Below are 12,423 nucleotides of genomic sequence, written 5' to 3' on the forward strand. Positions count from 1 at the left end.
AGTATTCTGAGCTAACCAAATACCTGATTTGGACATCAAAGGTAGTATATATATTTTCAAATGGTTGTGTTTTTTTTGTTCGTTTTTTTGTTTTTGTTTTTGTTTTCAATTTGGAAGTTGCACCTTAGAGTCTATATAGATTTCCAGCTGGGCACCGTGGCTCACCCCTATAATCTCAGCACTTTGGGACGCTGAGGCAGGTGGATCACCTGAGGTCAGGAGTTCAAGACCAGCCTGGCCAACATGGTGAAACCCTGTCTCTATTAAAAATACAAAAATTAGCCAGATGTGGTGGTGCTTGCCTGTAATCCCAGCTACTGCAAGACTGAGGCAGGAGAATCACTTGAACCTGTGAGGTGGAGGTTGCAGTGAGCCGAGATTGCACCATTGCACTCCAGCCTGGGCAACAGAGCGAGACTCTGTCTCAAAAAAAAAAAAAAAAAAAATTGCCTAATGTATCTAATAAGATTGGAAACTTTCTAAAACGTATCTAGCTCAGCGTGATGCTCATTGTCTATCACTCTCTAATTAACATCACCCTCTAACGTCCGGACTCCTTGACATGACATTAGCTCCCTTCGCTATCTGGTTCCGACCATTTTTCCAACTTTATCTCCCAGTCTGTCTTGTTCTAACCATGCAAGATGACTTGCAGTTCCCTCAAACACTTTTCTTCCTTCATGTCTTTTCTCATGCTGATCCCTCAACCGGGAATATCCTCCTTGGCAGTCCTTTACTATGGAGGGCATAGTCATCCTTCAGGTCTCAAAGGGCACCTTGTCTATGCTCTCCTTGTCCATAGACTGGAGGGAGGGGTTATCATAAGCCTTTGTTTGTGCCTCACTTTTGGTCCTTGTTTGTATGTGTATGTGTGTGTTCCTCCCAGTTTTATTCCTATTTTTATCATCTTCAACACATAGCATATTGCCTTGCACAAGTGTTCACTTGGTAAATATGCATTAAATTGAATTAAATAGAAGGCACTTGCCAACTATTGGATTCAGTAAAGTGAGTCATCTATGAGTCAGTATGAATTATTAGTAAATAAGTCTGGCTCATGCTTTGACATTTCTTCAGGTGACAAATATTACAAGAGACAAAAATATACCACAAAAGATCCCAGGAAATAACATATTGGTGCTTCTCTCTTTTCATTCCTACAGAGGAGTCTTTGTTTACAGTTTCAGGAGTGAGGCTCAAGCCAGAAATGTGTGACCTTTTGGCCTCCTACCAGAAAGGTCACCACCCAGCCCAGTTTAGCAAACGCTGATGAAAAGAAAGGGCGAGATCACCAAGGTTCTTCCAGGTAAGTGATTGCAACAGTGAGGTTCCTTATGGACAAAATTGAAATGCAATTGGTGCCAAGTGGAGAGGACATTGCTCAGGGATTCAGAGCACCTCTGTGCTTCTAGTTCTTCCTCACCAACTCTAGGACAGGTGGCCTTGCCTCTTCAGGCCTCCATTGCCTGGGCTGGGCAAAGAGAATAATTACATGCATTGCCTGTCTCTTCCACTCCTGGAGCAGGGATAAAGTTCCTAAGACAGAACTTCTAAGCTTCCTCATCAGTGTGAAATCTTCAGCTGACACAGGTGGGATGAAGGATTAGAACTGTTTTCCCTTAACTAGGGAGTTCTCACTGTCAACTGACAGGGCAAAATTTGTCCTGATAAGGGTAACCAACTGTCCAAGTTTTCCCCAAGACCAAGGGGTTTCCTGGCTGTAGGATGCTCAGTACTAGAATTGGCACAGTCCTGGGTAAACCAGGATGGTTGGTCACTTTTGTGGCACAAATTACCTTCCAGGGTAATCTTGAGTAGGAAGGGGTGCTGTGAATGATTTTCCCAAAGCCACTATACCCCTTAAATGAGTACTGCTAGCAGGCACAGGAAGCCAGGTGGGACAACTCCAAAAGTCACCATAGTATAGACAACCCTGCAGATGTCTCAAGAGCACTTCCCATACTGGGGCTTCCATGATGGTAGATGGAATCAAGATAGAGGAATCAAGGTAGAGCCCACATGCAGAGCCTGCCAGCCAGCCTGCCCGCCCGTTAGGTGACCCTGGCTATATCCCAAACCACAAGCATTATCCTATGATTTGGCCACCCATTTGACAACCACAGCTTGGCCATGCTTCCCAGGGGCCTATATGGTAACCACTGGCATCTCCCTACACACCCCCGAACACTATCACTCACATGGCTGGATTCACTCTTCATTCTTTCTTTTGATCTCTATCTTTGGCTGTCACGATTTAAAGGCATATACACATTAAAGATATCTGCTTCCTGGCTCTTCCAAGATCATTGTCTTGTCTTCAAAGAGCAGGGAAGTTTTAAAATTGTAGCTGATCCTCAGGGCATTTTATGAAATACCTAAGTTTGTATTTTGACAATACACATTTAGAATTACAATTGGTGATATAATATGGTATTTCCCAAGCAAAATATTCTCTAGAGCAGAGCTTTCACTGTATAATTATTTTAAACCTGCTAGTTACAAGGACAGAATGAACTTTAGCCACATTCTGTGAAGTGGAGGGCTTACCCTTCATAAAATTATCAAAGACACTAATGGAAATGGACTCAGATGGTGGTGCTCCATTAACATTATTATTATTTCTATTGTTGTTATTTTATTTTATTAAGCAACTGGAAGGTAGGGAGATAACCTTACCTTTCTGATCTACAGTGACCTTCCACAAAGAATTGTTACCTGTAGACATAAATTGGTTACAATAGAAAATCAATTAAATGCAGCGTGTCAAGCTTGTGGGCTGCACCAGCAATTGAAGAAGGGAGAAGGCAGATTTCGCCTCTGCTGGAGTAATCTCACGATGTCCCTAGGCCTTGGTACAAATATAAGGAGATAAAACCGAGATGAGCCACAAGAGGGAAAAGCTAGAGCAATTAAACTGTTTAATAAATGGCTTGGGATCAGCAAAATCTAGAGTGCTAGAGTTAAAGAGACTAAAAGCAGTAATCACATGGACACTTGGGGCCTGTAAATCTTTTCCAGTGAATTGAATTTATGTTAAAATATTCACTTTTCAGGAGAGTCAAAATGTAAATTGGGATATTAGGACTTCGTAACTGGCAGCAATGCCTCAAAATTAAGATTCTTGAAAGAGCTTCAAAATGTTGGTTTCAGGCAGGGAAGAAATGTATACTAATGTCTACAACAGAGAAATAGAGGGGAACTAAAATTTACTGGATAGATACTACACACCAGGCAATACAGTAAGGGCTTTACACCTACTCTTTCAAAGCTCAGCATGTTTTGAGCAGTCGGTGGTGAGTTACAATAATAGTTTATAGAATCTATCTGGAGATAGATTTTGATTATTTGTAAAGCTTTCTCAGTTCTTATAACCAGGGTTAAGATGCTGCTTCCCTTATGCTTTATCATTACCTTTTCTATTAAGATATATAATGCCATCAATAACTTTGCAATGTTTAACTATTTTCCTTCATCAATACTCTGTTGTTCATTATTCTGATTGTGTTTATTTTTCATTCACTTCCAGGGCTGTATTTCTGCAGTTTTGATTTTCATTTGCTTCAGCCTACTAAGAAGTTTCAAATATAACTCCATACTGAACAAGGGGTTTTATGCCCTCGCCTATGACCTGGAATAGTTTAAATATGATGTTCGAGGCAACAGTACATAATACTGGAGGAAAACGCAATGGAAGGTTATTGCTATTGTCATTTGCCTAGAATTTAAGTGATTGATTTTAAAAAATTAGACATAAACTAAGATAGTCTGAGAAGAGGACTTCTGAATAATTTCATTCATTTGCCATTTGATAAGAGATTCCTGGGCTAGAAGGTTGATTTCCCAAAAAGACAGATAAGAGACTGATAATGTGACAAGAATCTGGAGACAGAGCTGGTGCTTACAGAGACCTGCCACTCCTGTGTTCGCTTACAGTGTCTCCCAACAAAAGGATTTCTGTGGCAAAGAGAAAACTAGTCTAAAGTTTAGAAAAGTCTCCAGGGAAGACGGTTTCTTGGATAACATTGTCAACAACAGGACTTCCTGAGGACTATTTATTATTATTTCATAGGGGGCACTTCCTCACTCACTAAAGTGGATTATCAGAGCATACTACCACCCAACCCATATTTTAGGAGTTTGGATTTGGCTGCTGATTAGAATTGAATTTCAGGCTATCTCCTCCTACTGAATCTCAATTGTCTGTGATGATGGCAACAGTGATGGGGAATCTAAGCACTGGTTTGATGGTGGAGATATTGAATAAATAGATGGGAGCAGAGTTCCAAAGATAGAATTTAAGCCCTGTTGTACCACCACCACCACACACACACACACACACACACACACACACACACACACACACACACACCCCTCAAGTAAAATGAGAGATCTGTCTTAGCTAACATGTGTGCCGTTTTATACAATGACTCCTTCTAAAAGAAGCCAGGGAAACTCAAATCACTTCTGTCTATGGATCATCTCAGGAAATGTAGTAGCCTAGAAACCAGAGACCTCTGTATATTCTTTGGAAGAACAAGGAGGAACTAATTAAGAGAGAATTAAAAAATAGTAACGATCCCCCAACGTCTGAGATGGGAAAAGGAAAAAGACACATGGGTAGCCCAAATCAACCTGCCTGAGTAAGTATTTGATTTTAGTAAGGCATTTGACAAAGCCTGTCCAACTGTACCTGAAAGATGAAACAGTGTGGGTTGGGTGATGGAGCAGATATATGTACTCAAATCATGGTAGTTATTTAACCCAGAGAAAGGCCAGCTGTGGCGTGCTACAACGTTCTGTCTTGAGTCCTATTCTGGTCAAATATTTTTATTAATTACTTGAATAAATTAGAGTACTTGGACAACTTATTCATACAACTGCTTAGAGTAAGTACTATTATTATTAATTTATGACTTCCATTTCACAAAAGGCGAGACTGAGGCTCAGTGAAGTTAAATAACTCCTTCATAGTAGCATGCCAGACTTAAGATGCAAACCTCAGACCTGGCTCTCCAATGTTCCTGATACCTGTCAAATTTAGAGAATATATAACTCTTGCAGAGGTAGCTGCTATTTAGTATTGGATCACGATTCAAAAGACACCTTGCTAGAAGCCAATGAACAGCAGGCCAAAACAACGCTTATTTCCATCAAATTTCATCTGACTTAAATTCTTACACTTTGGGCTACAACTTAAAAAAGGCTGTGACTTAGTGGAAATTGGCACTTTTAAGTACAATATGAATTAATAGTATAATTTCACTGTCCCCCAAAGATAATGCTAGTACCAATTGAAAGCTCAGGGATGCTACCGTTGACGCATCAGCAAGAGTTCTTGAGCAGCTTCACCTGTCCATCAGTACACTGAGTTCCCACAACAGTAGTGGGATTCCTCTGCCTCCCTGAAGATATGAGAGCTGTAGGAGGGATTCCCATGTTGGAGGTTAGAACAGCTGACCTCCAGTGTCCCATCTAATTCCAAGATTCTCCAATAATGAGTTTGGAACAGCTGTGGACAGACTATACTTGGAATTATGGTTAGATACTATTGCTGCAGGAATGGATAGACAAATTTGGTTTTTTAAAAATTGATTTTATTACGTGGAAGTTGACAGAATTATCCTCTTTATAATGGAAGATACATTATGCTTATGCATATGCATATATATTATGCATATGATTATGCTTGTGCTTCCTTCTTTAATGGATTTACCTATTCAAAAGCTTAATAAAAAGTATAAGACTCTAAAACATTTAAATCTTTCATTTCTCAGTTTTATCAAATAAACATTCCTGGAATTTGTGCATATTTTTTCATCCCATGTTTTTGTTGTTTCTTCTGTATAGACAAACACCAGACTTTTAAAAACATAATTTATTTTTGTTCAGTTTGAGGCACTAGTTATTTTAGTAATGCTTACTTAGCCACTAGTGCTATTCACCTAATATTTCTGTCTTCCAGGCATCCATAATGCGGTGGCACTTCTTGGCTCTCGGATGGCTGGATATGGCCATGTGGTTAGTTCTAGCCAATGAATTGTGAGGGGAGGTGATCTGTGTCACTTCTGAGCCAAGCATTCATTTGATTGCCAGCATAAGACCCTCCAAATTTCTTTCCTTTTTTTTTTTTTTGTTTTGTTTTTTGAGATGGGGTCTCACCATGTGGCCTTGGCTGGTGTGCAGCAACTATTCACAGGTTATGATCATCACACACTGCAGCCTCAAACTCCTGGGCTCAAGCAATCCTCCTACCTCAGCCTCCCAAGTAGCCAGGACTACAGGTGTGCACCACCACATCTGACTCAAATTTCTTTTTACTTTTCCCTCGGTTCCAGTGACCAGGAGTGTTTAAGATGATCCCAGAATGAGGAGATGTAGAATAGAGTTCCCGGATGACATATGATGAAGGTGTGGTGGAAGAGAGAAGTAAAACTTTATTGTTTTAAGCCACTAATATTTTGAGGTTATTTGTTACTATAGTGTAACTAGTCTATCCTGACTGCTACCAGGACACATAAAACACACACCTGCACTATCCAACGTGGGAGCTACTAGGAACATGTGACCATTTATATTTACATTTGAATTAATTATTAAATTAAATTTAAAAATCAGTTTCTCAGTCAATGTTCAATAGCTCTGAGGCTGGTGGCTGCCATATTGCATGATGCAGCTACAGAACATTTCTATTATTGCAGAAAGTTCCATTGAACGGTGCTGACATAGAGTGTCAGGATTTATGTGAAAGTTGATAGTGATGTCTTCTAACATTTCTTGATATTTTAAGTGTGCATTTAATACCACTTTGAAGTTAGTCTCGAAAGGTTTTGCCTTTTAAAAATAAAATCTCTGAGAGCCTCCAGTGGATGCTGGAAGAAAATAAATCACTCTGAAAAGTTACACTTCTTAGAACCAAATAACTCAGAAGGTCTTTTCCTGAAGGTTACATTGACAGAGAAGATGAACAGCTTTTGTTTAGTTTTGACACTTTTCATTAATAAATTCCGAGGGCAGTTTTATTTTGGTCCATCCTCCCTAATTTTCTGCATGTTTTCTACTTCTAACTCTTCTCTATCCCTAAGTGGGTTGATGTGCACCTGATATAAGATCTCATGTGCTCAGTAATGAAATCATCCAAGTTTATTATCATCCTTGTACACAATTGTTTCTATTGTAAGAACTATTAATATCATTGGATATTACAAGAAAATCTTGTAAGTAGACCAAAATGGAACTAAGATATAAAATAATCCTTCTCATTAATTATTCAACAAACATCCAGGCAATAGAAATACAAAGATTAACAGTTTCCCCAAGGATCATATAGTCTAATGGAGAGTTAGCTTTAAATAAATATAAGATCCAATGACAACATATCAATCTACCCTGTCACAGAGGAGATGATGTAGGCTTTGTCTTGAAGGGAGAGTGTGCCAGGCAGACAATTGAAGGGATAAGAAGATCCCCAATGTAAGGGTGTTATAGAAAGGACAGGAGCTGGGAGAGGTGACATGAACCTGTATTTCCAGCTACTCAGGAGACTGAGGTAGGAGGATCCCTTGAGCCTAGGAGTTTGAGGCTGCCTGGGCAATACAGCAAGACTCCATCTCTAAAAAATAATAATAATAATAAAACTAATAAAAAAGAAAGAACAGGTTGTTTGGGGTTGTAAGGAATTGAAAACCCCAATTCAGTGGCTTAACCCACAAGGGTATTATTTTACATAAGAAGCCTAGAAGTAGGTGGTTCCAAGATTGATTCATTTGATGGGTCGATGACATCACAGGGACGTAGGGTCTTTCTATCTTTCTTCAGTGCATCTTCAGTGTCCTTCATTGCCTTAGTCCTCAGGCTGGTTCCTATCATGGTCACAAGATCCTGCCACAATTCCCAGCATCACATGCAGACATGTCTACATCCAGTTGAAGAAGAGACCATCTCTTCCTGTATGCTTCACTTTAAAAGAAAGCACAGGCCAAGAGCGGTGGCTCACACCTGTAATCCCAGCACTTTGGGATGCTGAGGCGGGTGGATCACAGGGTCAGGAGTTCAAGACCAGCCTGGCCAAGATGGTGAAACCCCATCTCTACTAAAACTACAAAAATTAGCTGGCCGTGTTGGCAGGTGCCTGTAATCCCAGCTATTCAGGAGGCTGAGGCAGAAGAATTGCTTGAACCTGGGTGGCAGAGGTTGCAGTGAACCAAGATCGTGCCACTGCACTCCAGCTTGGGTGACAGAGTGAGACTATCTCAACAAAAAAAAAAAAAAAAAAGAAAGTACAGTTCTCTTTATATCTTACTGATCAGACTGTCACATACCTGCTTCTGAAATGCTAGCAAGGGGAATTCGATGGCTGCTTTAGAATGTTCAGGATTTCCTCCTGATCTGAAGCTAGGACCACCTCTCCTGAGGGGCAAATTCCTAAATAGTCATGACAACCTATCGGTCTGCCCTATCACAGAGGAGATGACTGAGGAAGAAGTGGGCACAGACTGTTGGGCAGACAACCAATAGAATCTGCCACAGCAACTAATTGACCGTGGGGCTGTGTGGTGTTGGGCGGGGGCAGTGGGAGGTGAAGAATGGGCATAAGGTTTCCAATCTGGGGGCCTGGACGGCTTGTTACAACATTCACAGTTGGGTACTTCCTTTGAGAAAGACAGTTATGAGCTCACTTCTAGACATCTTGAGTTTGAGGGACTGGTGTGCATAAGATGATTAGAACTGCCAGCCTGGGAACAGGACATGGAGATGGCTGTGACTGTGTGTCATCTACACACTGATGGTCCTTGAAGTCCCCAGGATGTGACTGCCCAAGAGAACATATCTGAAGAGAGGAAGCACAAGAATTGTACCTTGGGAAAGCTCATATTTAGAGCATGGAGATGGAAGAATCAACAAAGGAGACAAAGCATTAGTGGTTAGAAATTGGTAGAAAGGGGAGGTGTTGCAAGGAGAGGGGAGGAACTAGAACCATTCTGTGTGACAGAAATTAACAAGAACGTTCCAAGATTGAGTAGCCTGCAGAGAAAACCGTCAGGAAGGTGCAAAGAAAGGCCGTGGATTTGGGAGGCTACCGGTCCTTGGTAACCTACAAGGGAGCAGCTTCTGTGGCATGGTGGTCATAGAAAAGCATGATGGATTAAAGAGACAGTGAGAGGTATGAAAGCAGAATCAGGGAATATCTTTCAGAAATTCTTGCATAAAAGGATAGGAAAGATGGAGGACTCAGTACAGCATGGAAGGACTGATAGGTTTTGTGTTTTGTTGGCATAGGAGAGATTATACATTTTTATGAGCTGAAGAAAAAAGAAAGAAGTTGAAGAATCAGTGGATAATCCAAAAATACCAGGCATGATCCCTTCTCGAGTTCTTGCCTGGCTCGTCCCGCTGCCTAGAATTCCTCTTCCAAATATCCACACATCTTGCCTACTTCAAGCCTTTGTCTAAATGTCCCCAGTTGGTGAAGCCTACCCTGGCCACCCTATTTAATGGGCCACTAATTTGGAAGCCTCCTGCACACCAATCCCCCTTAACCTGCCCTATTTTTCTAAAGCATCTTATCACTTGTTGTTATGCTCCATAATAGATTTACCAATTTATAATATTTATTGTTTCTATCTCCCCCCAGCTGGAATGTAAGCTCCATGAGGATAGGAATCTGTTTTATTTTATTTTATGTACATTTTTTTGAGATGTAGTCTTGCTCTTCTCACCCAGGCTGGAGTGCAATGGCATGATCTCGGCTCACTGCAACCTCTGCCTTCCAGGTTCAAGCAATTCTGCCTCAGTCTCCCAAGTAGCTGGGATTACAGGCATGTGCCACCATGTCCGGCTAATTTTTGTATTTTTAGTAGAGATGGGGTTTCATCATGTTGGCCAGGCTGGTCTCAAACTGCTGACCTCAGGTGATCCACCTGCCTTCGGGTGAGCCACCACCTCCAGCCTAGGAATGTGTTTTATTCACTGGTGTATCTCAAGCACCTTGAACACTCTCTTGCACATAGCAGAGTCTAAGTAAACGTCTTTTGAATGAATGAATGAACTCTACCATGTTTCACCTGCAACCCGGCACACTTTTTCTCCCTTGCCCTGTACTGTTTTGGCTTTTCTTCATATATGACATACCAATGTATTACATTTATTATGTTTTCTATCTACCACAGTAGCAATCAAGCCCCACAGGAACAATGATTTTGATATGTTCTGTTACTGATATACCCCAAGCACCTAGAATTGTGCATGACACATAGTCGGTGCTTAGGAAACACTTGTGGAATAAATGAATCAGTGAAGATTCAGAGATTGAAGGAAATGAGATTAACAGTCTATGTTTGTCTGGGAGAGGGTAAGAGATGCATGTCCTCTGAGACCGGAGAAGAAAAGTACACAGATGACATATCATCAAACCACTGAGCAGGCGTACAGAATCAGGAGCCAGGGGGTACACAATCAGGCATTTGTTCAAATCTGTCTCTGCCACTTACTAGCTGTGCGATTTGGGGGCAAGTTACCTCCCTTCTCTGCTTTCACTTCCTTCTTTGTAAGATAGGAATAATAGTATCTGACTCAGAGTTGGTGGTGAGGATTAAACGAATTAATACATTTAAAATATTTTAAAGAAGCTGGATACCATGGCTCATGCCTGTAATCCCAGCACTTTGGGAAGCCAAAGTGGGAGGATCACTTGAGGCCAGGAGTTTGAGACTAGCCTGAACAACATAGTGAGACCTCATCTCTATAAGAAATGAAATATTAGCTGAGCATGGTGGCACAGGCCTGTAATCCCAGCTGCTTGGCAGGCTGAGGTGGGAGGGTCACTTGAGCCCAGGAGTTCAGAGGCTGCTGTGAGCTGTGATGGTGCCATTGGACTCTAGCCTATGTGATAGAGCAAGACCCTGTCTCAAAATTAATAAGTAAATTGGGCTAGGCGCAGTGGCTCATGCCTGTAAGCCAGCACTTTGGGAGGTTGAGGTGGGCGGATCACCTGAGGTCAGGAGTTCGAGACCAGCCTGGCCAACATGATGAAACCTGGTCTCTACTAAAAATACAAAAATTAGCCAGGCGTGGTGGCGCATGCCTGTAATCCCAGCTACTCAGAGGCTGAGGCACGAAAATCGTTTGAACCCAGGAAGTGGAGGTTGCAGTGAGCCGAGATCATGCCATTGCACTCCAGCCTGGGTGACAAAGCAAGACTCCGTCTCAAAAACAATAATAATAAATAATAAAATATTTTAAACAGTGCCTGGTACATAGTAAGCACTATAAAAACTAGGTGGTGGTGGTGATAGCAAAGTGAAAAAAAAAAAAAAAGGAACAGGGGAATTAAATATGCTAATAACCATGGGGCTTAACCTGGAAGGGAAGGCGGGAGGACAATATGGAACCAACTTAGATTTAACGGTGAGTTTGGGTTTGGGGATGAAGTTGGGAGGGAAAGTCGACAACTGATTCTGGTTCTATTTGTGACTGTGGTTACATTTGGTGAGCCTGGCTAGTTAGAGCTGCAGGAACCCTGGGTTTCACTAACCTCCTACTCTGAAGAATAGATTAAAAAATGAAGATCAGAGTTTTAAAATACAGATATTTTTCTCTACAGACAAATTCCAATTCCTGAAAACTTGTATGAATAAAATAATAGAACTGATTTTTTTCTGCTTTGAGATCTTTTTGGTTTTCGTTTTAGTTTTGTAGGTATTTTGTAATTTTTTATGTTTCAATGTTTAGCGAAAGATCTAGGGGATTTGAGGCAGGAAACACAAAAGGCCAGGCTAATCACACAAACAGCGCCCACTACAATGGCTGCAATGGGCCACGCATCTCTGGAAAAGACAGTTCCCCAAAAGAGTGCCTGGGGAAGGCAGATAAAAGACCGAAGTTGGGTCATGTGACAGGTGTCACTTGAGTAACGATACTGGGGCCAGAGATGAAAGCCCACTCCTTCAGGTCACATGACCCAGCTTCATTACGCTCCCAGCAGGGGGTGAGAGAGTCTGGATGCCATTTTTACTTATTTATTTATTTGTGTTTTTTCCCCTTATTCTGTGATAATGAGAAAATGTTTAAACTCCCATCTCTGTGTTTAAACATTTCTTCCTGCTGACAGCAGCGGGATACCCCTTGATCAACTGTCAGATTGGAAAGTGCAATTTTTCTGGAAAGTAAACAGCATGTTAGCTGGTTGGAAATAATTTTCTGTTTATTGGTAGCTGTTACTCTAGGAGTGATGGAGCCCTGTGACAGCACTTGTCAAGTGAAGAATAAGAAACAAGTTTGGAAATACCTTTAAGACATAGCTCTGACAATAGGGCCTTACGAGTTTTTGATAGAAATGAACTCTAAAAAAGTTAAATTAAAATGGGCAAAAAAACTTTTCCAGTATTGCCGACTCTTGGAGATCTTTCTGGCAAAACTGACAGAGAA

The 12,423-nt window shown here is 41.2% G+C and overlaps 1 protein-coding gene across 2 annotated transcripts in view; it reads left to right on the top strand.

Moving 5' to 3' along the window:
• The window catches only part of CDK15 (cyclin dependent kinase 15), a 92,117-nt gene extending 86,366 nt beyond the window's left edge, over positions 1 to 5,751 (top strand). For both annotated transcript variants that reach the window (XM_015110670.3, XM_015110669.3), the window contains exons 13-14: positions 1,164 to 1,306; positions 3,527 to 5,751. In XM_015110670.3, coding sequence (XP_014966156.1) covers positions 1,164 to 1,270 — 107 coding nt within the window. In that variant the 3' untranslated portion in view covers positions 1,271 to 1,306; positions 3,527 to 5,751. The remainder of the gene's footprint in view (positions 1 to 1,163; positions 1,307 to 3,526) is intronic.
• The last annotated feature ends 6,672 nt before the right edge of the window (positions 5,752 to 12,423 follow it).

This window comes from Macaca mulatta, chromosome 12, assembly GCF_049350105.2.
Source record: "Macaca mulatta isolate MMU2019108-1 chromosome 12, T2T-MMU8v2.0, whole genome shotgun sequence".
In the NCBI taxonomy this organism is placed as follows: domain Eukaryota; kingdom Metazoa; phylum Chordata; class Mammalia; order Primates; family Cercopithecidae; genus Macaca; species Macaca mulatta.